A 26,626-nucleotide genomic window follows, 5' to 3' on the forward strand; every position below is an offset into this window, starting at 1 on the left:
GACCCCTGCCCGTGTCCCCTGGCGCGGGGGGGGAGGCAGGGAGTGGCCACGGGTGACTGGGAGCACCCACTGGGGACAAGGAGCACCCCAAAAGGGGTGGGAACGACCCAGGAGAGATAAGGAGCTCCCAGTGCTGATAAGGAGCACCCATGAATGATGAGGGGCACCCACTGTGGGTGGGAAACACTCACTGGTGATAAGGAGCTCCCAGTGCTGATAAGGAGCAGCCACTGCTGATAAGGAGCTCCCACTGGTGATTGCGGGCACCCATGAGTGATGAGGGGCAGCCACTGTGGGTGGGAAAGACTCACTGGTGATAAGGAGCTCCCAGTGCTGATAAGGAGCACCCCCAAGAGATGAGGAGCAGCCACTGGTGTTAAGGAGCTCCCGCTGGTGATAAGGAGCTCCCACTGGTGATTGGGGGCACCTATGAGTGATGAGGGGCACCCACTGTGGGTGGGAAAGACTCACTGGTGATAAGGGACTCCCAGTGCTGATAAGGAGCACCCATGAGTGATGAGGGGCACCCACTGGGGGTGGGAAACACTCACTGGTGATAAGGAGCTCCCAGTGCTGATAAGGAGCACCCCCAAGAGATGAGGAGCAACCACCGGTAACAGGGAGCTCCCGCTGGTGATAAGGAGCTCCCACTGGTGATAAGGAGCTCCCACCGGTAACAGGGAGCAGCCGCTGCTGATAAGGAGCTCCCGCTGGTGACAGACTTGTCCCCTCCTGGCCGTTTCCCCGCAGGGATCCTGGAGCTGGAGCTCACCCGGCTGCCCCGGCCGGCCCCCACCGCCCGCCTGTGCCGGGCCGGGCCCCAGGACCTGCCCTGGTGCTCCTGGCCCCGGTGCCGGGCCCCGGTGCCGGCGCGCTCCCCGCTGAACCTGTTCCGCAGGAGGCGGGCGCGGGGCTGGTGGCCCTGCACGATGCACGAGGACAGCGGCCAGCGGCTCTCTGTAGGTTGGGGACATGGCGGTGACGGCTCCGGGGGGGTGGCAGGGACAGATCCCCCACCCCCCAACCACCCCCCCTGGGCCCCGCAGGGGAAGCTGGAGCTCACCCTGGAGCTGCTGAGGGCGCAGGAGGCCGAGGAGCGGCCGGTGGGGAAGGGTCGGGAAGAGCCAAACAAACACCCGACGCTGCCGGAGCCCAAGTGAGCCCCGGGGGGAGGCGAGGAGGGGCCGGCGGGGAGGGGACACGGGGGTGGCTGAGCTCGGTGTCCCCCGGCAGGCGCCCCAAGTCCTCGTTCCTGTGGCTGCAGTCGCCGCTGAGCCTCGTTCGCCACGGGGTGCGCTGGCGCTGGTTCCTCTGGGCCGGCCTGGGGCTGGCGGCCTTTCTGCTGCTCCTCCTGCTCCGCTCCTTCTTCCCGGTGAGCACGAGCCCAGCACGGCCCCGTTGCCGTCCGGGAACGCCCGCTGAGGTCCCCGTGTCCCCTACTGCAGGGCTCGCTCACGGTGAAGGTGGCTGACCCGCGGCAGCTCCTGCATCCCTCCGAGCCTCTCCCGGGCGGGATGGGGACGAAACCCTGAGGAACCCCCCCAGAGTTTCCCACTTTCCTGGCTCTGAGCCCCCTTGCCGAGCTCCTGTCCCTCTCATCAGTGGAGTCTCCAGCCAGGAAGGGGCTGTCCTGTTGCAGAGCCTGGATGCTGACGGGAATGCCGAGGGAGCTGCCCATCCTCGCTCCCTCACCAACAAAGCCGTGTCCAGCCGCCACCAAGGCATCGTCGCTGTCTCTGCGGGCTGGGGAGGGGCACGGGTGCGACTCATGGAGCAGATCCCCAAGGCCAATCCCAAATGCAGCCCTAAATCCAGCCTCCACCCCAGCCCCAGCTTTGGGTCCAGCTCCCGAACTCAGCCCCGATTCCTGCCGCTATCAGCCCTGACCCCAAAGCCAGCCCTAACGCCCACCTCACTTTCAGCACTGACCCAGCGACGGCTCTGAGCCCCCCCCCAGCCCCAATCCCACCAAAATCCAGCCCAAATCCCGCTCTGACCGCGGCCTCTCCCACCCCCCGCCCTCAAACCAGGCCCCGCCCCGACCCCTCCCTCATGGACCCCGACCCCTCCCTCATGGACCCGCCCGCCTCTCGACCAATCACATCGCTCCGCTGCGTTCTGGTCCCGCCCCTCACACCTTGGCGCTCGACTCCCATTGGCTGCCGTGCAGGGGGGCGGAGCTTAAGATGGCTATATAAGGCGGCGGCGGTGCCGGGGCCTCAGTTGCGGTCTCGGCGCGGCGGCGGCGGCGGCGGAGCGGAAGCGAAGCGAAGCGAAGCGAAGCGAAGCGAACCGCCAAGGCCGCAGCCCCGGGAGCGGCCCGGCCCTCAGCGCCGCGGCCCTGGAGCGGGGCCGGTGTGGGGGGGTGGTCGGAAGGGAGCTGGGATGCGCCACTTCTCGCCGCCGATGCGCCTTTTCTCGCCCCCGCCCTTCTCGGGCACCTGCGCCGGCCGCTCCAAATGGCAGTGGGAGCACCAGCACCCCCGGCTCGGCAAAGGTAGGGACGGGAAACCGCCGGGGCAACGAGGGACAGCACCCCCGGCTCGGCAAAGGTAGGGACGGGAAACCGCCGGGGCAACGAGGGACAGCACCCCCGGCTCGGCAAAGGTAGGGCCCCAGCAGCGCCGGGGCAACGAGGGACCAAATCGGAAGAGTTCGGACACCACCCGCAGCCCGCCAAAGGTAAAACAAAATAAAATTGGCAAAAATCACATCAAATGCCTTGACTGATCTTTGCTCTCCCAGCGAGTCGCTTGCCCCGCTGTGTCACGATGGGCGCTCGGTTCCGTGAGGTTCCCCTGGGTGACAACGCTGCCTCGGCTCCGTGAGATTCCATTGCCTGCCACTGTTTGGCCCCAGCACCACCGGGGCACAGATAATTCCCAGCTGTGAGGGTGGGGAGCAGCTGGGATGGAATTCCCAGAGCAGCTGTGGCCTCCCCTGGATCCCTGGAAATGCCCAAGGCCAGGCTGGAGCACCGTGGGATGGTGGGAGGTGTCCCTGCCCATGGCAGGGGGTGGCACTGGATGGGCTTTAAGGCCCCCTTCCACCCCAAACCGTTGCGGGGTTCTGATTCTGGGCAGCCCCACACCACCAGGACACGGCCCCCAACTCCAGGGAATCCGTCTGGGGAGGGAATGGCCCGTCCAGAGGCCTCCCAGTAACAAGGACCACGGCAGCCACGTCACACACAGCCCTCAACGTTTATTCCAAACTCCGCTCACAGCTCCAGGGAGAGGCACACGCGAGTGGATCCTGCGGATCAGGCAAAAAAGAAGAGGCAAAACACCAGGAAAACTCTCCTTGGGTGCCACAACCCCTGCATTGGGCACTTGGAAACAGCTCCCACCACCCCGCTGACAGCGTGGAAAATCACCCCCAGTCCCCCCCTGGCCCGGGGAGCCACCGAGACCCCCACGGGGACCTGTCCTGGCTGGGAATATCCTGGAAAGCTGCAGGGCTGGGCTCGGCTCTCCCGGATCCTGGCAAGGAGGGCGCTGCCATTTCAACCCCCAAGTCCCCACTGATCCAACCTCTCCCTCTCCTGACCCCTCTGGGCACCCGGTGACCCCGCCGGGGGCGAAGGAGCGGCCGGAGCAATCCCTGTCCCAAGCAGTCCCTGAGGTAGGAATGCCCCCGTCTCCCTGGCGGGCAGCGAGAGGCTCGGGAATGGCCCCGGAGGCTCCCGGGAAGCGGCGAGCTCCGAGGGGGAAGCGCTGCCCGGAGCCAGGACACGACATGCAGGGGACAGCCACATGCTGGGCAGCGGGAAACGGGCAGTGGGAACCTCCAAAGTGAGGAGGGGGCAGCAGCCAGGCAGCTTTTCCAGCTCATCCAGCCAGGAAAACTCATCCCTCTGGGAGAACCGTCAGCATCCGGCTCCTCCCGGCCCAGAGGGGCTCGTCCGGGGAGGGTTCCGAGGGCAGCCGGACGATGGGAACGGCAGGGAGAGCTCGGGGAGTCTCTCCCAGCAGTGCCAGCGAGGGGTTCCAGCAGGAATCCAGCGGGGAAGGCAGCTGCAGCCCTCGGCTGGGATGGCACGGTCCCAGTGCCAGCTCCTGCCCGCGCTGGGGCTCCCTGGCACAGCCCCAGCTCCGGCCCCGTTCCCGCTCCGACCCGGATCCGGAGTCCCGCAGGGATCCCCGGCTGGGATTTTGGGGGGTGTCCCTACCACGAGGGCCGGTCCCTCACGCCCTGGGATGGGTGGGAGTCGGGATGTGGCCGGCAAAGCCCTGGGCCATCCCAGGAATTTCCGAGTCAATAGAAATGTTTCCGGCTCTGCTCCTGCCACTTGTTGTAGACGATGATCCCGATGACGATGGCGAAGACGATGGCGACCAGGGAGAAGAAGACGATCAGGAAGAGGGCCAGGCCGCTCATGGGCTCCAGCGGCGCCTCCACTGCGGGGCAGAGGGAGGAAAACACCCCCTGAGCCCCCGGAGAGCCCCGGAATCCTGGACGATTCCCTGCTCCGAGGGGTTGAACCACCCCACACCCATGGCTGGGCCCAATGCTGCAGCCCCAAGACCTCACAGTGGGATTTTGGGATGGCACATGATCCCTCTCCCTCCCACGTCCCAATCCTGGACTGGCGGTTAGACCCTCATGGTGGAGATCTTTGTGTGACCCCAAAATCGGGGTTTGTTTTTTCCTTCACAGCTCTAATTCCCCTCAAATCCCTACTGGTCCCACCTTTCCCAGCTCTAATTCCCTTCAAATCCCTGCTGGTCCCACCTTTCCCAGCTCTAATTCCCTTCAAATCCCTGCTGGTCCCACCTTTCCCAGCTCTAATTCCCCTCAAATCCCTGCTGGTCCCACCTTTCCCAGCTCTAATTCCCCTCAAATCCCTGCTGGTCCCACCTTCCCCAGCTCCTACTCACTTCCTGGCAGCTTCAGGTTGTCCACAACGGGCAGGAACACTTCCCTATCCCGCTTTTCCTCCTCCGGCGTCCGCTCCACCGTCAGCTGGTACAGCTTCAGCGAGATGATGTCGTGGTTGTCTGGAAAAGGGAGCAAAAATGTGTCCTAGGGGGTTGTAATTCTGTGGGATGTCATCCTTGGAGAGGAGGTGCTGTTCCCAAGGGGGTCTGTGGCCAGCAGGAATCTTTAAAGCTGCTTAAAAACCCAAATCCAGCCTGAAAGTGGGAGATCATCCGAGTTAAAACCGCTTGGAAACCCAAAGGAATGTGCTCCCACCGGCCTCACGTGGGCCTGCTTCCTCCCCAAGCACTGGGAAGGGATTTGGGGAGGGAAAAGGAGCTTTTGTCGAAACCCACAAAGGGCCTGGGATTGATTTTTGTGGGGGCAGAATTGAAACGGGGCTGAAAACCTCTGGAAGTGGGACGGGAGCAGCATCCGGCTCAGGGCACCCGGAGGAGGGACTGGTGAGGAAAACAAAGGCGTTGTGTGCTCTGTGAAACCATTCCCTGGAGTGGGAATGCTGCTCCCTCCCTAAAGAACAGCCAGGGGATTGCTCTGGAGCCGGGAAACCCAAAGGGGAACACTCAGGGAGCAGGTGGCTCTTGTGACATTGGTGGTAGTGCCGGCACCTCCTGCCTTTGGGGAATCCCAGCACCGGGGCTGGGATGGGTTTTATTCCACGCTCATCCCGAGGTTTTACTCCTCCCACAGCCTGGGGATCCACGGGAACTCAAGGAAAAGCAGGACAAACCCTCGGTGCCACCCAAACCAGCCTTGGGGCTCCTCAGGGAGCAGATCCCTGCGGGGTGAAGAACTTTGAGATCATCCCCAAATGCTCCTCAGGGGCTCCTCCAAGGCTCCAGCTGGCAGCTCCAGGATCCTTGAAGCAGCAAAAGCTCCTCGAACACTTCTCCAAGGCCCGAGCTGCACCCTCAGCACCCAAAATCCGCTTGGGAATCAGCTGTGGAGTCCTTGGGGCCGTACCTGACAGGTCCCCGGTGACAGAAGACGTCCCAAAGTAGTACCCGCGGGGCAGGCGCACGCCGGGCACGTCGATGCAGTCCCTCCACTCGTGTTTGCCGTCGATGTCGATCAGCACCTGCCGAGGCAGCGGCTCCCTGAGCGCCGTGGGGACCCTGGGGAAGGAAGGGAACCCTCTGGAAGGAAGGTTTTCCCCACTCCCCGCTCCTGGATCCGGCAGGACTCACCGTGAGCCTCCTCTTGACGTAGCGGATGACCAGGAAGGTGTCGTGGTTGAGGTTGCGCACCATGGCCGTGCAGCCGCCCAGCTCCGTGGGCCGCCCGTCGCGGTCGTGGTCGTAGGTCAGGGAGCCGTTGTTCACCATGGCCGAGATGTAGGGGAACACGCGCTGCCGGAGGGGGAAAAGAGGGGATCCCGATCCAGCAGGAGCCTCGGGATCCCGGGGAGGCTCCGGAAGCGAGAGCTGCGGCGGCCCCAAAGTCCTTCACCCCACAGGGATCTGCTCAGTGCAAGACCAGAACGATCCCAAAATCCTTCATCCCACAGGGATCTGCTCAGCACAACACTGGAGTGATCCCAAACTCCTTCACCCCACAGGGATCTGCTCAGCACAACCTTGGCTGATCCCGCTCCATCCCTGATCCCAAACTCCTTCACCCCACAGGGATCCGCTCAGTGCAAGACCAGAATGGTCCCAAAATCCTTCATCCCACAGGGATCTGCTCAGTGCATCCTCGGCATGATCCTGCTCCATCCCTGATCCCAAAATCCTTCATCCCACAGGGATCTGCTCAGCACAACACTGGAGTGATCCCAAAGTCCTTCACCCCACAGGGATCCGCTCAGTGCAACCTCGGCATGATCCCGCTCCATCCCTGATCCCAAACTCCTTCACCCCACAGGGATCTGCTCAGTGCATCCTCGGCATGATCCCATTCCATCCCTGATCCCAAACTCCTTCACCCCACAGGGATCCACTCAAAACAACACTGGAGTGATCCCAAACTCCTTCATCCCACAGGGATCTGCTCAGTGCAATCTCAGCATGATCCTGCTCCATCCCTGATCCCAAACTCCTTCACCCCACAGGGATCTGCTCAGCACAACCTTGACTGATCCCGCTCCATCCCTGATCCCAAAATCCTTCATCCCACAGGGATCCACTCAAAACAACACTGGAGTGATCCCAAACTCCTTCATCCCACAGGGATTTGCTCAGTGCAATCTCAGCATGATCCTGCTCCATCCCTGATCCCAAACTCCTTCACCCCACAGGGATCTGCTCAGCGCAACCTCGGCATGATCCCGCTCCATCCCTGATCCCAAAATCCTTCATCCCACAGGGATCCACTCAAAACAACACTGGAGTGATCCCAAACTCCTTCATCCCACAGGGATCTGCTCAGCGCAACCTCGGCATGATCCTGCTCCATCCCTGATCCCAAACTCCTTCACCCCACAGGGATCCGCTCAAAACAACACTGGAGTGATCCCAAACTCCTTCATCCCACAGGGATCTGCTCAGCACAACACTGGAGTGATCCCAAACTCCTTCACTCCACAGGGATCTGCTCAGCACAACCTTGGCTGATCCCGCTCCATCCCTGATCCCAAACTCCTTCACCCCACAGGGATCCGCTCAGTGCAAGACCAGAATGGTCCCAAAATCCTTCATCCCACAGGGATCTGCTCAGTGCATCCTCGGCATGATCCTGCTCCATCCCTGATCCCAAAATCCTTCATCCCACAGGGATCTGCTCAGCACAACACTGGAGTGATCCCAAAGTCCTTCATCCCACAGGGATCTGCTCAGCACAACCTTGGCTGATCTCGCTCCATCCCTGATCCCAAACTTGATCACTCTCCAGGAATCTGCTCAACACAACGCTGCCATGATCCTGAACTCCTTCACCCCCAGGGATCTGCTCAGCACAACCTCGGCATGATCCCAAATTCCGTCACTCTCCAGGAATCTGCTCGACACGATCCTGCTCCGTTCCCATGGACCCCAAACTCCATCGCTCTCCAGGGATCTGTTCCACACAACCTTGCCATGATCCAACTCCATCCTTGACCCCAAATTCCGTCACTCTCTGGGAATCTGCTCAACACAATCCTGCCTCATTGCCACGGATCCCAAACTGCTTCATCTCAAACAATCTGCTCAAGATGACACCGGCACCATCCTGCTCCATCCCTGTGGATCCCAAACTCTTTCATTCCCCAAAATCTGCTCAAGATGACACTGGCACCATCCTGCTCCATCCCTATGGATCCCAAACTCCTTCATCCCAAACAATCTGCTCAAGATGACACCGGCACGACCCCACTCCATCCCTGTGGATCCCAAACCCCAAAACTCTGCTCATAAACCACTGGGATGACCTCGCTCCATCCCTGTGGATCCCAAACTCCTTCATCCCAAACAATCACCTCAACGAGACACCGGCACGACCCCGCTCCATCCCTATGGATCCCAAACCCCGAAAATCCGCTCAAAAACCACCGGAATGATCCCAAAGTCTCTCGACCCCGCTCCATCCCTCAGGCTCAGCTCCCAGGGATCCAGAACACAGCACCCTTTCCATGCAGTCTCTCCCGGTTTCCCCAGGGATTCCTGGAGCTGGGAGCAGGGAATTCCGAGGGGGAGCGGGGCAGGTGGGACAGCAGGAGGCAGTACCTGGTTTCCCGGGCTGTACCTCCTCTTCTGAGCCTGCCCTCCGGAATTAGCGCAAAGCAAGAGAGAGCACAGAGCAACACGGTCACAGAGCAGAGTCCAGCAGGGCCCCACAGCCCGGAAAATCCCCCCTGGAGCGCTCCAGGAGGGGCGGGAGCAGCGAGGGGAGCGAGGGGTTAGTGCCAAATCCCGGGATACGGCACCGTTGGGAGACGCCGCTCGTCGAGCCACAGCCTCGGGAATGAAATCCTTCTTTTTTGTCCTTTTGGAGGTGGGAATGAGCAGCTGGGAACCCCCTCCCATTGCCACAGCAACAGCTTCTCCCAGGGTCTGACCCCCTTCCAGCTCCGGCTCCCAACATCCTCCTAATTACTTCCTCTAATTAAGAGCCGCTGGGAGTCCCTTTATTCTGGAAAAGCAGAGCTGCCACGCTGCAAATCCCGGGATCCGGCAGCTTGGAAAGGGTTTTCCCAGCACCGAGTGGGAACCAGAGGGTTTGGATGTTGGGATAAAAAGCTGGGAGTTACTCCAGGCGTGCTCAGAGATCGTGGAATATACCTACTGGGGTAAAATATCCATGGGGTTTTTTAGAGGAAATCAGAATTAGGACGCTTTGGAGTGCTGAAGTTTCCAGCAATGGATTTCCCAGGGAAGCCGTGGCTGCTCCTGGATCCCTGGAAGTGTCCAAGGCCAGGCTGGAGCACCCTGGCATAGGGGAAGGAGTCCCTGCCCAAGCGGTGGCAGCCATCCCAAGTCCTCTCCAGCTGGATTGATCCAGCCCTGCACCTCCTTTTCCATGGGAATGACACCACCAAAGCCCCAAACACCCCAAAGAACAGGAACGTGAAGACTTTTAGACCTTTCCAAGAGGCAGAGCTGCACCTGGGAGCAGGGAGAGGCTCCTCAGGCTCTACGCCAGCTTTACTCAGACCCTACTCCTGGTGTGGAATTCCCAGGGTGGACGTGGCACCACCAGCTCGGCTCTTCCTGCCCTAAAATCCTCTCCCCACCAAAAGCACCCCCAGCTTTTCCTGCTTTCCCTGACAGAGGAATCAGCCCAACCCTGTGGAAAAGGAATGGGAAGAGGAGGAGGAGGAGGAGGAGGAGGAGGAGGAGGAGGAGGAGTGAGTTCCTGGCTGATCCCATCCCGTGTCACCCCCGCTCACCTCCTGCTGCTTCTCCTCGTTGGGATACGTGTCCACAAACACTCCCAGCCCCAGGAAGTTATCCTTGCTCCCAAACACAGGTCCTGGAAGGGAAAAGAGAGCTTGGGATAAAGCTGGGAAACTCAGGCAAAAAGTTTGTCCCTCGTTATCATGGAATGGGTGAGGAAAAACCTTAAGGACCACCCAATCCCATCTGCAGGGATATTTTTCAGGAGTCCAGCTTGCTCCAAGGTGTCCCCCACGCCCTTTTCCCGAGGCAGGGATGGCGTTTACCCGGCTGCATCCTGTCCTTGGTGTACCAGATGGCGAATCCGTCCCCGTTCAGGTTCTTCTTGCCTTGCCCGTGGATTTTGAAGTGCACCTGCATCTCCCAATCCCGCAGGTAACACGGCTGGGAGAGAGCAGAGAGGGTGGCAAAATTCGGGAATCGCTCCACGCCAGCCCTGCCAGGGCAGCTCCTCGTGCCCCCCCCTGCCCATTCCCTGTTCCCCTCACCCGTCGTTCCCTGTGCTCCCTGTCCTGTATCTGGGATATGAGCAGGGATAATTAATCCCAAAAGTCATCGTTAATCCCAGGGATTGTCACCCGAGAATTAAACACCGAGGGAACGACTCCAACAAAACCAACCAAGGGGGCTCAGCTGAAGTGTCGCTGACACCCCCGGCCCAAAGCCCCCCATGGCCCCCCCAGCCCTCCCCAGGTCCCACTTTGGGAATCACCTCGGCCCAGACCCTCCAACAGCCCCCCCCATGTCCCCAGAAGCCCCCCAAATCACCCCCCCAGTGCTGTGTACCCTGCTCTGCTCTCCTCCGGCCTCTCCCCCTGATCCCGGTGCTCTCCCTGATCCCAATCCCTTCCTGTCCCAATCCCAACCCTCTCTTCCAACTCCCCTTCTCCCCAGTTGTCCCCCCAATCCCAACCTTCTCCTGCCCCAATCCTGACCCCCCTTCTCCAGCTCCCCCCCAACCCATCCTGATCCCATCCCATCCCGTGGATCCCATCCCATCCCGTGGATCCCATCCTATGGATCCCATCCCATCCCGTGGATCCCATCCCATGGATCCCATCCCATCCCGTGGATCCCATCCCATGGATCCCATCCCATCCCGTGGATCCCATCCCATCCCGTGGATCCCATCCCATGGATCCCATCCCGTGGATCCCATCCCGTGGATCCCATCCCGTGGATCCCATCCTGTGGATCCCATCCCGTGGATCCCATCCCATCCCGTCCCATGGATCCCATCCCGTGGATCCCATCCCATCCCGTGGATCCCATCCCATGGATCCCATCCCGTGGATCCCATCCCCTGGATCCCATCCCCTGGATCCCATCCCCTGGATCCCATCCCGTGGATCCCATCCCATCCCGTCCCATGGATCCCATCCCGTGGATCCCATCCCATCCCGTGGATCCCATCCCATCCCATGGATCCCATCCCGTGGATCCCATCCCATCCCGTGGATCCCATCCCATGGATCCCATCCCATCCCGTGGATCCCATCCCATCCCGTGGATCCCATCCCATGGATCCCATCCCATCCCGTGGATCCCATCCCATCCCGTGGATCCCATCCCGTGGATCCCATCCCATGGATCCCATCCCATCCCATCCCGTGGATCCCATCTCGTGGATCCCATCCCGGTGCACCACCGGTCCCAGTCCCTTCCTGTCCCAATCCCAACCCTGTCCCCCCTTTCACTCCGGTGCCCCGTCCCCGTCCTGGTCCCCTCACCGACCCTCTTCCCCAGCCACCCCCCGTTCCTATCCCGCGTTCCCCCCGGTCCCGACCCCCTCCCCGGTGCCCCCCGCTCACCACTCGGTTCCACACGGCTCCCTGCTTGCTCTGCACGTCGGGGGTGAGGCGGATGAACTGGGTCATGACCATGGCGTTGCCCAGCAGGTCCCACAGCCCCGAGCTGGCCGAGCCCACACCTGCGGCCCACACGCACCGTCGGTACCGGACACCGTTACCGGGCACCTGGCACGGTCCGCCATCCCCGCCATCGCCCTCACGCTCGCCCCGCTTACCCTGGTACGGTTTGGACAGCGAGTGCTCGCGTTTGAGGTGCTCCTCGGTCTGCTCGGCCCGCGGCCCGCCGAGCCCCAGCGCCACGGCCAGCAGGGCCAGCCCGGCCCGCCACCGGCCCGCCGCCGCCATCTTCCGCCGCCGCGCCGCGGCTCAGCCCCGCGCGCCCATTGGCTAGCCCGCCCCGCCGCGCCCGCCCACTGGTGGAGCTGCCAGTGATGATTGGTCAGGTGGGCTGTCTGTCAACTGCGGGTGCGGGAGGGGTGATGGGTAGTGTAGTTCTGGCTGCCGGCGCCCCGTGATGGCAGCCGCCATTGAGCTGAGTGACCTCCTTCTCCCGGGTCCTAGGGCCACCCCAGGTCCTAGTGCCCCCCAGGCCAAATTTTGCGCCCCCCGGGTCCTAGTACTCGCACCCACGTCCTAATGCCTTCCCCCAGGTTCTAGTGCCCTCAAAATCCCGATGTCCCCCCGGCCCTGGTGCCATCCCAGGTCCTGGTGCCCCCCTCTCCAAAGCCCTAGTGCGCGCCCAGGTCCCATTCCCCCCGCCCAGGTCCTGATTCCCCCCGCTGTTCCCACAGATCCTCTACCCTGATCCCGCACCCCGTCACCAGGTCCCGGTGTCCCCTGTCCCCCCCAGTCCCGTTCCCCGAGGGACACCCCCACAGCCAGGCCACCATCGGCCCCTTTAAGGCGCGGGACGCGCGGGGGCGGGGCCAGGGCTGTGACGTCACCGGGGGCGGAGGGGGCGCGCTCGTGTGTGTGATGTCATCGAGGGGGCGTGGCCACGCGTGAGTTCCCCACGGGGGCGTGGTTTGTCGTATGATGTCATAAAGGGGCGTGGTCACAGGGGTCTTCAGGGGCGTTGCCGTGTGTGACGTCACAAGGGGCGTGTCCCCGTGCCTGCACCACCCCCCCCCCCGCCCCCCCCCGAGGGGAGCGTGGCCGGCCGTGTGACTCCCGCCGCGTGGGCGTGGTCTGCCGGGTGACGTCACCTGGATCGCTTCTTCCTGCTGCGGGGCGGAGCGTGTGACGTCACATCAAGGGCGGGACCCGGGGGTGTGGCCAGACAAATTGTTGAGGCGTGGTCGTGTGTGACGTCACATCTACGGGCGCATCCCCGTGCGGGTCTCCCCAATGAGGCGTTGTCATGGTTACTACACCCGGGGAGGGGGCGTGTCTATGAGTGACGTAATCACTGGGGCGTGACCCAAAAAATTTACGCCGGAAGGGGGCGTGGCCAGAGCGCCCGTCTCACCTGCGTGGGCGCGTTCTGTATGTGACGTCATCTCTAGGCGTGGCTCCCCGTTATCCTCCGGGCGCGGCCACGTTGCCCCGCCCTCTTTGGGCGTGCCCACGGTTACGTCATCCCCTTGTGGGCGTGGCCACCGCCGCCCCTCCGGGGGCGCGTCCCCCGTTGGCCGGGGGGGCGTGCCCCGCGCGTGACGTCACGGCGTGGGCGCGTCCCCGTGCGTGACGCTCCCGCCAGTGCCCAACATGGCGGCGGGCGGCGGCGGCGGGAGCCCCGGCGGCGGCTGTGGCGGGACCCCGCTGTCCCCGGCTCCCTTCCTGCCGCCGCTCCTGCTGCTGCTGGCGCTGCCCGGCGGCGCCGTGCCCGCGGCCGACACCGTGGTGCTCGGGCTGCGCTTGGAGGAGAGCACCAAACCGGCGGCAGCGGCGGGGACGGCGGCGGGGGCGGCCCGCGGGCCCATCCGGCTGACGGAGGGCAGCGAGGCCCTGCTGCGGCTCTACGGGCTGGGGCTGGGCCCGCGGGCCGCCGAGCGCGTGGCCTTCGCCGAGCTGCGGCCGGGCGGCAACGCCTCGAGCGGCAACGCCACGTGCCAGGAGCGCTCGCAGGACCTGGTGGTGCGGCCGGGCCCCGCCGAGCCCCGCGACACCTCGGCGCTGCTGCGGGTGCGGGTGCAGCCCCTGCGCAAGGACGAGCGGGCCAAGACCTACGTGCTGTGCTCGCAGCGCCGGCCCGGCCAGCCCTGGCTGCCGCATCAGGGCCCCGACGGGCACGTCGTGGTGCTGGAGGAGAAGAAGTCGCTGCTGCCGCTGTGGCTGCAGGTGATCCTGATCGCGGGGCTGCTGGTGCTGTCGGGGATGTTCAGCGGGCTCAACCTGGGGCTGATGGCGCTGGACCCCATGGAGCTGCGGATCGTGCAGAACTGCGGCACCGACAAGGAGAAGCGCTACGCCCGCAGGATTGAGCCCATCCGTAGGAAAGGGAACTACCTGCTCTGCTCGCTGCTGCTGGGCAACGTGCTGGTCAACACCACCCTCACCATCCTCCTGGATGACCTCATCGGCTCCGGCATCGGCGCCGTGGTGGCCTCCACCATCGGCATCGTCATCTTCGGCGAGATCGTGCCCCAAGCGCTCTGCTCCCGGCACGGGCTGGCCGTGGGCGCCAACACCATCGTGGTCACCAAGTTCTTCATGCTGGTGACGTTCCCGCTGTCCTACCCCATCAGCAAGCTCCTGGACTGCATCCTGGGCCAGGAGATCGGCACCGTCTACAACCGGGAGAAGCTGGTGGAGATGCTGAAGGTGACGGAGCCCTACAACGACCTGGTGAGGGAGGAGCTCAACATGATCCAGGGCGCGCTGGAGCTGCGCACCAAGACGGTGGAGGACGTGATGACCCCGCTGCAGAACTGCTTCATGATCAACAGCGACGCCATCCTGGACTTCAACACCATGTCCGAGATCATGGAGAGCGGCTACACGCGCATCCCGGTCTACGAGGACGAGCGCTCCAACATCATGGACATCCTCTACGTCAAGGACCTGGCCTTCGTGGACCCCGACGACTGCACGCCCCTCAAGACCATCACCAAGTTCTACAACCACCCCGTCCACGTCGTGTTCCACGACACTAAGCTGGATGCCATGCTGGAGGAGTTCAAAAAGGGTGAGAAAGGGGTCACGGGGTTGCTGCTTGCTTCCAGCTGGAAGCAGAATTCCCGGGAGTTTTGCCTTGCAGAGCTGGAGCTGCCCGTGCCAGGGGTCTGCCAAGGGTGGTCACGATCCCGAGGGAATGAGTGGCGCGTGCCTGTGGTGCTGGGGACGGGCAGGGGCTCACCAAACTCTAATCCCGACCCAGATTTCCTGGATTTGGAGGCTTTCGCGTGTCGGGAATGTTGCCTTGCTCCTTGTTTTCAATTTATGGGCCCCGGAGGCCTTTGGAGAAGTGCTGGGAAATCTCTGGGCTCCCCGGTTTGGGTTTGGCTCCCTCCCCCGGGCTTTTCCCTGGCGCTGGGAATGGCCAGGGGCTGCTCGGAGCCGGCTCCGTCCCTGCTCTGCTTCCCGAGAAGCGGCAGCAGGAGGAGGAGTGGGATGCGGGCTCGCTCCAGAGAGCTCCGAGATGGGATTTGCCCTTCCCAGGCTCCTTTCCCAAGGTTTTTCCAGCCTGCGTCAGGCCGGGATGAAGGAAAGCTCCCGGCTGTGGAGCAGCTGTGCCGGCCGTGACCCCGGGCGCTCCGCAGCTCCCGTTACGCTCCCGGGAGGCTCAGACCGAGAGCCGGCAGCTTTGCAGGCCATTCCAGGGGGGGCTGTGCCGGCATTTGGGGATTCCTAAAGGATCCCGAGCCCGGCTCCAGCCTGGATGAAGGTTTGGGAGCTGGGAGATCCGAGGCGGGGCTGTGGATCCACCCCAGTTCCCAGAACCAGCGCGGGGAAGCAGAGTCGCTGGTGGGGCTGGAGCGATCCCCGCCGCTGGCAGCGGCTTTCCCTGCGCGGATCCCGATTAAGGGATTTGACCTCCTTCCTTCCTTCCTTCCGGGCTCAAAGCCCGTGCTGTTGTTTTTCCATCTCCGGCTCAGGAGCCGGGAATTTGCGGGGCTGCTTTCGGAGGCGAGCCGCGGCAAATTCCTCGTGGATTCGGCTCCGTGGTGAGGTTCTGCCCTCGCTGCCGCGGTCAGGAGCTGGGTCAGAGGCAGGAGACGCATCCAGAGGGAATAATTAACCGGCCGTGCTGCCGGTTGTGCTAATTGTGGGGTTTGAGCTCTCCCCGGGGCCGCAGGGGTGTCACAGGTGCTGCCCTCGGGGTGACAATTCCCACATCCGGCCTCTTCCCAGCCTTCCCCTCTCGGCTTTGAGTGGGGAACTTCCCTCTGGAGCCGCACTGGGAGAGCTGGGAATGTTCCCCTGGAGAAGGGAGGGATCCAGACAGAGCTCAGAGCCCCTTGCAGGGCCTGGAGGGGCTCCGGGAGAGCTGGAGAGGGACTGGGGACAAGGCATGGAGGGACAGGACACAGGGAACGGCTTCCCAGTGGGAAAGGGGAGATTGAAATGGGATCTTGGGAAGGAATGAGGGTGGGGAGGGGCTGGGCTGGAATTCCCAGAGCAGCTGGGGCCGCCCCTGGATCTCTGGAAGTGCCCAAGGCTGGCTTGGAACCCCCTGGGATAAGGAAAGGTGTCCCTGCCCATGGACTGGAGGAGCCCTGAGGTCCCTCCCAACCATTCCAGCATTCCATGGGGAGCTGTGTTGTCCCCGAGGATGGCTCTGGGGACCCCGGTGGGGTTTGGAGCCTCCGGAATCTCCCGTTCCTGGTGGCAGCTTCAGCCCAGGGATCCCTGGAAGTGCCCAAGGCCAGGCTGGAGCACCCTGGGACAGTGGGAGTGTCCCTGCCCATGGCATGGGTGGCACTGGACGAGCCCTGAGATCCCTCCCAACCATTCCAGCATTCCACGAACACCCCGTGGGGGACCTCCCCGTCCCTCTGGGCGTTGCTCCCCATCCCCATTTTGGGGTCCTGGGCTCCGCGTCCCCTCGGCGATCCCGATCCGGCCTCTCCAGTGCCCTTTGCCCGGCGCTTTGGGCTCGCGGGGCTGTGTTTGCTCTGCCACGGCCGCTCCCTGTCCCGCTCATCCCGCAGGGAGCAGCTCCTGACTCACCTGGGCTGGCCCCAGCCCCATCTCCTGTCCCCGCCGAGGTCCATACGGGGCCATCAAGGGGGTGAGTGACCCCAACAACAGCCCCAGAGTGGCCTTTCCACCCCTTCGAGCACCACCTTTTCCCAGGGAGGAGGGAAAGGGAGGTGCCCTTCCCGAAAAGGAGCTTTTCCCAGAGTCGCCAGGAGCCTGTGGCTGCTGGCTCTGGAATTTAGGAGTGGAGAGGGTCAGCGAGGGCAGGTTTGGGATGGAGCTGAGTTCCCTGGAAGCCTCGAGGAGGGAGAGCGGCTTTGTTTTGGGGTGAGGCCAGGGAGGTGCCTCAGTTTCCCCAGGCTCAGGGTGCCGCTCTCTGTGGCTGCAGTTTTCCACGTGGCTCCTCTCCCTGGAGCAGAATTCCCCGTCCCCCGGGGAGTTTTTCCCGTGGGATTTTGGGACAAACATCAGCGGAGCAGCTGGGGTAGGATCCAGCGGTTGGAATTCCGCTGGAATGAGCCCCGCTCCGTCCTGCCGGCTCGGCATGAGGCTGGCGAGGCGAGGGGAGCCGGGAATCCAGGGCTGGAAGGTTTTCCTGCCCGCTGGGACCCTTGGCCGCCTTCCCTGGATGTTTTGGCTCCGGGCGCGGGCGGGCACCGGGTGTCCCGGAGCGTTCCCGAGGGGAGGATGGGGTCAGCCTGGCCGAGCTGCCAGGGGAGCTGGGAGAGGGATGCTGGGGAAACCCAATTCCCGGCGGCGTTCCCAATTCCTGGCGGCGTTCCCGATTCCCGGCGGTGTTCCCAATTCCCGGTGGTGTTCCTGATTCCCAATGGCATTCCCGATTCCTGGCGGCGTTCCCAATTCCCGGTGGTGTTCCCCATGGCGTTCCCGATTCCCGGTGGCGTTCCCGATTCCCGGTGGTGTTCCCAATTCCCAGTGTTGTTCCCTGTAATGTTCCCGATTCCCGGCTGTGTTCCCGATTCCCGGCGGCATTCCCAATTCCCGGTGGTGTTCCCCATGGTGTTCCCGATTCCCGGTGGCATTCCCTGCGGTGCTCCCAATTCCTGGTGGTGTTCCCTGTAATGTTCCCGATTCCCGGCGATGTTCCCGATTCCCGGTGGTGTTACCAATTCCCTGTGGCATTCCCGATTCCTGGCAGCGTTCCTGATTCCCGATGGCGTTCCCAATTCCTGATGGCATTCCCGATTCCCAGCACTGTTCCCAATTCCCTGTGGCATTCCCGATTCCCAGTGGCATTCCCGATTCCCGGTGATGTTCCCAATTCCCAGTGGCATTCCTGATTCCCAGTGGCGTTTCTGATTCCCCATGGCATTCCCAATTCCCAGTGGCATTCCCAATTCCCGATGGTGTTCCCGATTCCCCGTGGCATTCCCAATTCCCAGTGGCATTCCCGATTCCCAGTGTTGTTCCCAGTGGCATTCCCGATTCCCAGTGGCATTCCCAATTCCCAGTGGTGTTCCCAGTGGCATTCCCGGTGACATTCCCGATTCCCGGTGGCATTCCCGATTCCCGGTGACGTCCTCCCAGCCCGGGACGCTCCCGCTGACGTGGGGTCACACCCCGGGAGCTCCCAGCCCAATCCCACATCCCAGGGCAGCTCCTTCAGCCTCAGCGGCGCCTCTCCCGGAGCCTTAACGAGCTTAATTAGCGTCATTACCCTGGGATCGAGCGCCCAGCCCAAGGGCTCGTTTGGATTTTAATGAGTTTATTGCTCCGGGGTGGGGGGCGGGACGGGCTGGGACGTCCTGAGACAACTTGGAGCCATCCTGGGACATCCTGGGGCCGTCCTGGGACATCTTGGGGACATCCTGGGGCCATTCCTGGGACATCCTGGGGACATCTTGGAGCCATCCTGGGACATCCGGGGACATCTTGGGGACATCCTGGGACCATTCCTGGGGCCGTCCTGGGACCATTCCTGGGGTCATCTTGGGGACATCCTGGGGACATCTTGGGGTCATTCCTGGGGTCATTCCTGGGGCCATCCTGGGACCATTCCTGGGGCCGTCCTGGGGCCATCCTGGGGTCATCTTGGGGACATCCTGGGGACATCTTGGGGTCATTCCTGGGGTCATTCCTGGGGCCATCCTGGGACATCTTGGGGACATTCCTGGGGTCATCTTGGGGACATCTTGGGGACATCCTGGGACATCTTGGGGACATTCCTGGGGTCATTCCTGGGGTCATTCCTGGGGTCATTCCTGGGGTCATCCTGGGGCCATCCTGGGGCCATCCTGGGACATCTTGGGGACATTCCTGGGGTCATCTTGGGGACATCTTGGGGACATCTTGGGGTCATCCTGGGGTCATCTTGGGGACATTCCTGGGGACATCCTGGGGACATCTTGGGGACATTCCTGGGGCCATCTTGGGGACATTCCTGGGGACATTCCTGGGGCCGTCCTGGTGCCGACCTGGGGCCATCTTGGGGATATTCCTGGGGATATCCTGGGGCCATCCTGAGGCCATCCTGAGGCCATCCTGGGGCCATCCTGAGGCCATCCTGGGGCCATCCTGAGGCCATCCTGGGGCCATCCTGAGGCCATCCTGGGGACATCCTGAGGCCATCCTGGGGCCATCCTGGGGACATCCTGGGGCCGTCCTGGGGCCGTCCTGGTGCGCTGGGCAGGGGAGATGGGTCTCCCATTCCAACTCTCCTCCGTGTCCACAGGGAAATCGCACCTGGCCATCGTGCAGAAGGTGAACAACGAGGGCGAGGGCGACCCCTTCTACGAGGTGCTGGGGCTGGTGACGCTCGAGGACGTCATCGAGGAGATCATCAAGTCCGAGATCCTGGATGAGTCCGACACCTACAGTAGGTTCGGGGCTCCCCTGGTGGGTGGGGGGTCCCTCCTGGTCCTCCTGGGTCTGACCCCCTCTGCTCTCCGCAGCCGACAACCGCAGCAGGAAGAGGGTGAACAACCAGAAGAACAGACGGGATTTCTCGGCCTTCAAGGACCCTGACAATGAGCTGAAGGTCAAGGTGTCCCCTCAGCTGCTGCTGGCCGCCCACCGCTTCCTGTCCACCGGTCAGTTTGGGTCCCTTTGCCTCAGGGTGCCCTCGGGGAGGAGCTGGAGGAGCTCAGAATGTCCTTGTGTCCCCTCTGGTCACTCCGAGCATCTTGTGCAGGAATTTTTGGGTCTTGTCCCAACTTTTTGTTCTGTCCCCCACCCCAGAATGGGAGGGGACGAGGCTGGGCATCAGTGTCCTGGTCCCTCGGGTCTTGCTGGCTTCTTTGGGACCCCTGGGATGGACATCCTGGCCCCTCGGGTGTCCCACACCATCCCAGGACGGACATTCCAGCCCCAAGGGTCTCCTAAACCATCCCAGGACGGACATTCCAGCCCCAAGGGTCTCCTAAACCATCCCAGGATGGACATTCCAGCCCCTTGGGTGTCCCACACCATCCCAGGATGGGAATCCCAGCCCTTTGGGTCTCATTTGCTTCTTTGGGACCCCTGGAATGGACATCCCGGCCCTTTAGAGTCCTCCAGGATGGGAATTCCAGCCCTTTGGGTGTCCCACACCATCCCAGGATGGACATTCCAGCCCCAAGGGTCTCCCACATCATCCCAGGATGGGAATTCCAGCCCTTTGGGTGTCCCACACCATCCCAGGATGGGAATTCCAGCCCCAAGGGTCTCCTAAACCATCCCAGGATGGGAATTCCAGCCCCAAGGGTCTCCTAAACCGTCCCAGGATGGGAATTCCAGCCCCAAGGGTCTCCCACATCATCCCAGGATGGGAATTCCAGCCCTTTGGGTCTCCTAAACCATCCCAGGATGGGAATTCCAGCCCCTTGGGTCTCCCACACCATCCCAGGATGGGAATTCCAGCCCCAAGGGTCTCCTAAACCATCCCAGGATGGGAATTCCAGCCCCTTGGGTCTCCCACACCATCCCAGGATGGAAATTCCAGCCCCAAGGGTCTCCCACACCATCCCAGGATGGGAATTCCAACCCTTTGGGTCTCCTAAACCATCCCAGGATGGGAATTCCAGCCCTTTGGGTGTTCCACACCATCCCAGGATGGGAATTCCAGACCCAAGGGTCTCCCACACCATCCCAGGATGGGAATTCCAGCCCCAAGGGTCTCCTAAACCATCCCAGGATGGGAATCCCAGCCCCTTGGGTCTCCCACACCCCACTGGGACCCCCAGGCTGGACATCCCTGTCCCCCAGGGCTCATTTGCCACGTTGGCATCCCCCAGGATGGGAATCCCAGCTCCTCTCCTCCACCAGGCTCAGCAGGGCCCCGTCCCTCCGGGATGATCCCATTCCCAAGGCTTTGCTGGAGCTGGGACTGGACCCACCACCCCAGGGGGGTGTGGATGAGGCCCAGCCCATTCCAGACCCCATCCCAAGGGATTCACCTTCCCCTGGAGGGATGGAAACCAGCTCTGACCCCTCTCCCTTCTCCAGAGGTGACCCTCTTCACCCCCAACTACATCTCGGAGAAGATCCTGCTGCGGCTCCTCAAATATTCCGACGTCATCCAGGAGCTGAAGTTCGACGAGGAGAACAAGAAATCCCCGCGGCACTTCCTGTACTGCAAGAACAAACCGGCCGACTACTTCATCCTCATCCTGCAGGTGCTGGGAGCGGGCATTCCCCGGCATCCATCCCCCTGGCATGGCAATTCCAGCCCCAAAGCTCTCCCACCCTATCCCAGGATGGGAATTCCAGCCCTTTGGGTGTCCCACACCAAACCAGGATGGACATTCCGGCCCTTTGGAGTCCCCCAGGATGGGAATTACAGCCCCTTGGGTCTCCTAAACCATCCCAGGATGGGAATTCCAGCCCTTTGGGTCTCCTAAACCATCCCAGGATGGACATTCCAGCCCCTCTGGTCTCATTTGCTTCTTTGGGACCCCTGGGATGGACATTCCAGCCCTTTGGAGTCCCCCAGGATGGACAGTCCAGCCCCAAGGGTCTCCCACACCATCCCAGGATGGGAATTCCAGCCCTTTGGGTCTCCTAAACCACACAGAATGGGAATCCCAGCCCCAATGGTCTCCCACCCTATCCCAGGATGGACATTCCAGCCCCTTGGGTGTCCCACACCATCCCAGGGTGGGAATCCCAGCCCTTTGGGTCTCATTTGCTTCTTTGGGACCCCTGGGATGGACATCCCGGCGCTTTGGAGTCCCGCAGGATGGGAATTCCAGCCTTTCAGGTCTCCTACACCATGGAATTCCAGCCCCAAAGCTCTCCCACACCATCCCAGGATGGACATTCCAGCCCCAAAGGTCTCCCACCCTATCTCAGGATGGGAATTCCACCCCTTTGGGTGTCCCACACCATCCCAGGATGGACATTCCAGCCCCTTGGGTGTCCTAAACCATCCCAGGATGGACATCCCACCCCTTTGGGTGTCCCACACCATCCCAGGATGGACATTCCAGCCCTTTGGAGTCCCCCAGGGTGGGAATTCCAGCCCCTCAGGTGTCCCACACTACCCCAGGATGGACATTCCAGCCCCTTGGGTCTCCTAAACCATCCCAGGATGGGAATCCCACCCCTTTGGGTGTCCCACACCATCCCAGGATGGACATCCCACCCCTTTGGGTGTCCCACGCCGCAGGGAAGGCCGTGGGACAGGGATCTCATCCCTAGGGATGTGGATTTGGATCGACGCCGTCTCTCCCCGGCAGGGCAAGGTGGAGGTGGAGGCTGGCAAGGAGTGCATGAAGTTCGAGGCGGGAGCATTTTCCTACTACGGAGTGATGGCCCTGAGCCCCGCTCCCGGATCTGGTGAGCGCCCCCAGACCCTCCCTGGGATCCCCGGGTCGGGAACGGGAGATTCCGGAGGTTCCGAACCCCCTCAGTGTCCTGGGGGACGGCACAGCTCCCCACGGAATCCTGGAATGCTTGGGACCACCCCAGTCCCACCCCTACACCTCCCACTGTGCCAGGGGCTCCAGCCCGGCCTTGGGCACCTCCAGGGATCCAGGGGCAGCCCCAGCTGCTCTGGGAATTCCAGCCCAGCCCCTCCCCACCCTCATTCCTTCCCAAGATCCCATTTCAATCTCCCCTTTCCCACTGGGAAGCCGTTCCCTGTGTCCTGTCCCTCCATGCCTTGTCCCCAGTCCCTCTCCAGCTCTCCTGGAGCCCCTTCAGGCCCTGCGAGGGGCTCTGAGCTCTCCTCTGGGCAACCTCGCCACCCTCACAGGCAAAAATCCCATCCCAAAATCCCATCCGAAGCAGCCCACGGGATCCTGGAATGGTTTGGGGTGGAAGGGACCTTAAATCCCATCCCACTGAATCCCCTTCAATCGCCTTCCCCTGTCCCAGGGCGCTCCAGCCCGGCCTGGGGCACTCCCAGGGATCCAGGGATGGCCACAACCCCTCTGGGAATTCCCTCCCAGCCAGGAATTCCTTCCCAAAATCCCACCTATCCCTGCCCTCTGGGAATCCATTCCCTCCTCCTGGCCTTGCCCTCTGCCTGTGCCCCCAGCTCCAATTCCAGCCCCAATTCCAGGGTCCCTCTTTGCCCGGTGACGGGCGCTGGGCCATCCTCGCTGCCACCCCCAGGGTTGTGTCCCTCGTGTCCCCTCCAGGCCGTGCCAGCTCCTGGTGCCCACCCCGGTGCCTCTGGAGGATGGAAAACTGTCCCAGCATCACCCTTACCCCACAGAGATCCTAAACCTAAACCTAAAGGGATTCCAGAAACCCATTCTGCCTTTAGAACGGGGCAGGAAATGGGAATTAGGGGCAGGTTCTTAGGAGGGCTGAGCCAATGGGATCGGGAAGGTTGGGTGGATGATCCCGGTCTTTTTTACCCTGCAGAGATCCTAAACCTAAACCTAAAGGGATTCCATAAACCCATTCTGCCTTTAGAACGGGGTGGAAAGTGGGAATTGGGGGCAGGCTCTTAGGAGGGCTGAGCCAACGGGATCGGGAAGGTTGGGTGGATGATCCCGGTCTTTTTTACCCCTCAGAGATCCTAAACCTAAACCTAAACCTAAACCTCAACCTCCACGAGGGAGCTCCAGAAACCCATTCTGCCTTTAGAACGGGGCGGGAAATGGGAATTAGGGGCAGGTTCTTAGGAGGGCTGAGCGAACGGGATCGGGAAGGTTGGGTGGATGATCCCAGCCCCTCTTACCCCGCAGAGATCCTAAACCTAAACCTAAAGGAATTCCAGAAACCCATTCTGCCTTTAGAACGGGGTGGAAGGTGGGAATATGGGGTGGGCTCTTAGAAGGGCTGAGCCATGGGGAGAACCAACAGGATCGGGAAGGTTGGGTGGATGATCCCAGCCCCTCTTACCCCGCAGAGATCCTAAACTTAAACCTAAACCTAAAGGGATTCCAGAAACCCATTCTGCCTTTAGAACGGGGCAGGAAATGGGAATTAGGGGCGGGCTCTTAGGAGGGCTGAGCCATGGGGAGAAACTATGGGATTGGGAAGGTTGGGTGGATGATCCCGGTGTTTTTTACCCCGCAGAGATCCTAAACCTAAACCTAAACCTCCACAAGGGAGCTCCATAAACCCATTCTGCCTTTAGAACGGGGTGGAAAGTGGGAATTGGGGGCAGGCTCTTAGGAGGGCTGAGCGAATGGGATCGGGAAGGTTGGGTGGATGATCCCAGCCTCTCTTATCCCGCAGAGATCCTAAACCTAAAGGAATTCCAGAAACCCATTCTGCCTTTAGAACGGGGCAGGAAATGGGAATTAGGGGCGGGCTCTTAGGAGGGCTGAGCCATGGGGAGAACCAACGGGATCGGGAAGGTTGGGTGGATGATCCCAGCCCCTCTTACCCTGAAGAGGTCCTAAACCTAAACCCAAACCTAAACCTAAACCTCCACGAGGGAGCTCCATAAACCCATTCTGCCTTTAGAACGGGGTGGAAAGTGGGAATTGGGGGCAGGCTCTTAGGAGGGCTGAGCGAACGGGATCGGGAAGGTTGGGTGGATGATCCCAGCCCCTCTTACCCCGCAGAGATCCTAAACCTAAACCTAAAGGAATTCCAGAAACCCATTCTGCCTTTAGAACGGGGTGGAAGGTGGGAATATGGGGTGGGCTCTTAGAAGGGCTGAGCCATGGGGAGAACCAACGGGATCGGGAAGGTTGGGTGGATGATCCTGACCCTTCTTACACCGCAGAGATCCTAAACTTAAACCTAAACCTAAAGGGATTCCAGAAACCCATTCTGCCTTTAGAACGGGGCAGGAAATGGGAATTAGGGGCAGGCTCTTAGGAGGGCTGAGCCATGGGGAGAACCAATGGGATCGGGAAGGTTGGGTGGATGATCCCAGCCCCTCTTACCCCGCAGAGATCCGCTCTCCGTCCCACGTGAGCGGCCTGAACCGCTCGGCCTCGCTGAGCTACCACGAGCGCTCCGAGTCGGGCTCGTCGCCGGTCAGCGGCAGCAACAACCAGCTCAGCTCGGCCGGCGGCGCCCAGTACGTGGCCGACTTCAGCGTCCGCGCCCTCACCGACCTCCAGTTCGTCAAGGTGAGCCTTCCCATCCTCGTTAACCCGATCAGGATTGGAGAATTAACCCCGATTTCCAAACTCAGAACGGGGTGAGGAACCCGCCACCCAGCGCGTCCAGCTTGGGTGGAGCCTTTGGAGTGCCCAGGGTGATCCTTTGAAGGCCCTGCAAATAAATCCCTGCTTTTCTTCTCCTAACCTTGTCCAGGAAGCCGCTGCAAGGCACCAGAAGGGCCTTCAAGGTTCACTTTGGGCACTCCGAGCCCCTCAGAGGCTACACCCAAATTGGACCAACTTTTACGGGTTTGGTCCATTTGCATATCGGGGGTTAATCCTCCGATTACAGCTTCAGGTAATGAGGTCATTACCCCAAATTCGTTGCCCCCTTAACCCGCTTTGTGTACATATTTCAAAGCCTGGGACCGTGAGGTGTCCTTGAGCTTCAGGCCTAGAGAGGGTTTGTTTTATCTGAGCACAACGGGAGAACAGCAGCCACCAGTCCCTACGGACTTTTACCAAACCACCAAAGAATTACAAGATCTAAAAAAAAAACCCCAGAAAAGCTAAAATCCTAAAGCACCACCACGAGGCCGAGGAAAACCCCTGGATCAGCCTCCCTGACCTCATCCCCGCTGTTTTCCCGGCGCAGATCACGCGGCAGGAATACCAGAACGGCCTGATGGCCTCGCGCATGGACAGTTGTCCCCAGTCCCCCGACAGCAACGCCCCCAAACCGGAGCCGGGCATCCCGGAGAAACCGGAGCCCGCGGCGCCCGCGGACGAGACCACGAGTCTGCTGAACGAGAGGAACTGCCTGAGCCGCCGGAGCAACCACAGTGCCCTGGAAAACTCCATCTGACCCCGGCCCCGCCGGCGCGCTCCAGACGGACGGCGCGTGCCCGGTGCAGGGACCCTTTATCCCGGTAGGACGAGCCGGGATGAGCCAGAGGAGGCGGCGGCGTGGCGGGGAACGGAGGAGGAGCTGGGATTTGCTGCTGCTGCTGCTGCTTTCCAGACTGGCTTGTTTTGGAATTAATGGAAGCGGCGCGGGCGGCGCGATCTCCGCCGGCACCGCGCCGACGGCTCAGGGAGCTTCAGGTCTCGTTTGCCGCCTTGGGGAGCCCCCCGGATGGACATCCCAACCCTTCCAGGAACCCTCCGGGATGGACATCCCAACCCTTCCAGGAGACCCGGGGATGGACATCCCAACCCTTCCAGGAGTCCCTCTGGGATGGACATCCCAACCCTTCCAGGACCCCCGGGATGGACATCCCAACCCTTCCAGGAGACCCTGGGATGGACATCCCAACCCTTCCAGGAGTCCCTCTGGGATGGACATCCCAACCCTTCCAGGAGACTCTGGGATGGACATCCCAACCCTTCCAGGAGACCCCGGGATGGACATCCCAACCCTTCCAGGAGACCCGGGATGGACATCCCAACCCTTCCAGGAACCCTCCGGGATGGACATCCCAACCCTTCCAGGAGACCCCGGGATGGACATCCCAACCCTTCCAGGAGA

The 26,626-nt window shown here is 61.9% G+C and overlaps 3 protein-coding genes and 3 long non-coding RNA genes across 8 annotated transcripts in view; 4 read left to right on the forward strand and 2 right to left on the reverse strand.

Annotated features, from left to right (window-relative positions):
* FER1L5 (fer-1 like family member 5) overlaps nt 1-1,532 on the forward strand; it is a 31,386-nt gene extending 29,854 nt beyond the window's left edge. The window contains 4 exon segments of the mRNA XM_048290045.1: nt 751-959; nt 1,047-1,156; nt 1,234-1,372; nt 1,446-1,532. Coding sequence (XP_048146002.1) covers nt 751-959; nt 1,047-1,156; nt 1,234-1,372; nt 1,446-1,532 — 545 coding nt within the window.
* A 722-nt stretch (nt 1,533-2,254) lies between these two features.
* On the forward strand, nt 2,255-2,711 carry LOC125319130. Its single transcript, XR_007200599.1, has 2 exons — nt 2,255-2,552; nt 2,608-2,711. It is a non-coding gene; the product is annotated as an uncharacterized LOC125319130 (long non-coding RNA).
* Nucleotides 2,712-3,184: 473 nt separating this feature from the next.
* On the reverse strand, nt 3,185-11,909 carry LMAN2L (lectin, mannose binding 2 like). Its single transcript, XM_048290144.1, has 9 exons — nt 11,779-11,909; nt 11,564-11,682; nt 10,019-10,136; nt 9,746-9,828; nt 8,583-8,615; nt 6,129-6,290; nt 5,905-6,019; nt 4,881-5,000; nt 3,185-4,400 (listed from the first exon to the last, which is right to left on the reverse strand). The coding sequence occupies exons 1-9, from the start codon at nt 11,906-11,908 to the stop codon at nt 4,258-4,260; spliced, it is 1,023 nt and encodes a 340-aa protein (XP_048146101.1). The 5' UTR covers nt 11,909; the 3' UTR covers nt 3,185-4,257.
* Nucleotides 6,297-8,576, reverse strand: LOC125319126. 3 transcript variants are annotated; one of them, XR_007200594.1, is made up of 3 exons: nt 7,452-8,576; nt 7,315-7,399; nt 6,297-7,009 (listed from the first exon to the last, which is right to left on the reverse strand). It is a non-coding gene; the product is annotated as an uncharacterized LOC125319126 (long non-coding RNA). The 3 variants fall into 3 exon arrangements; XR_007200595.1 differs by having other exon boundaries at nt 6,297-6,517; nt 7,196-7,399; XR_007200596.1 differs by lacking the exon at nt 6,297-7,009 and adding an exon at nt 7,103-7,195.
* A 1,361-nt stretch (nt 11,910-13,270) lies between the features above and the next one.
* CNNM4 (cyclin and CBS domain divalent metal cation transport mediator 4) lies at nt 13,271-26,424 on the forward strand. Its single transcript, XM_048290200.1, has 7 exons — nt 13,271-14,690; nt 19,338-19,481; nt 19,558-19,695; nt 21,089-21,258; nt 22,321-22,420; nt 24,944-25,125; nt 25,754-26,424. The coding sequence occupies exons 1-7, from the start codon at nt 13,271-13,273 to the stop codon at nt 25,961-25,963; spliced, it is 2,364 nt and encodes a 787-aa protein (XP_048146157.1). The 3' UTR covers nt 25,964-26,424.
* LOC125319162 lies at nt 22,929-24,937 on the forward strand. Its single transcript, XR_007200613.1, has 3 exons — nt 22,929-23,571; nt 23,910-24,399; nt 24,738-24,937. It is a non-coding gene; the product is annotated as an uncharacterized LOC125319162 (long non-coding RNA).
* Nucleotides 26,425-26,626: the final 202 nt, after the last annotated feature.

Source organism: Corvus hawaiiensis, chromosome 36 (assembly GCF_020740725.1).
Source record: "Corvus hawaiiensis isolate bCorHaw1 chromosome 36, bCorHaw1.pri.cur, whole genome shotgun sequence".
In the NCBI taxonomy this organism is placed as follows: Eukaryota; Metazoa; Chordata; class Aves; order Passeriformes; family Corvidae; genus Corvus; species Corvus hawaiiensis.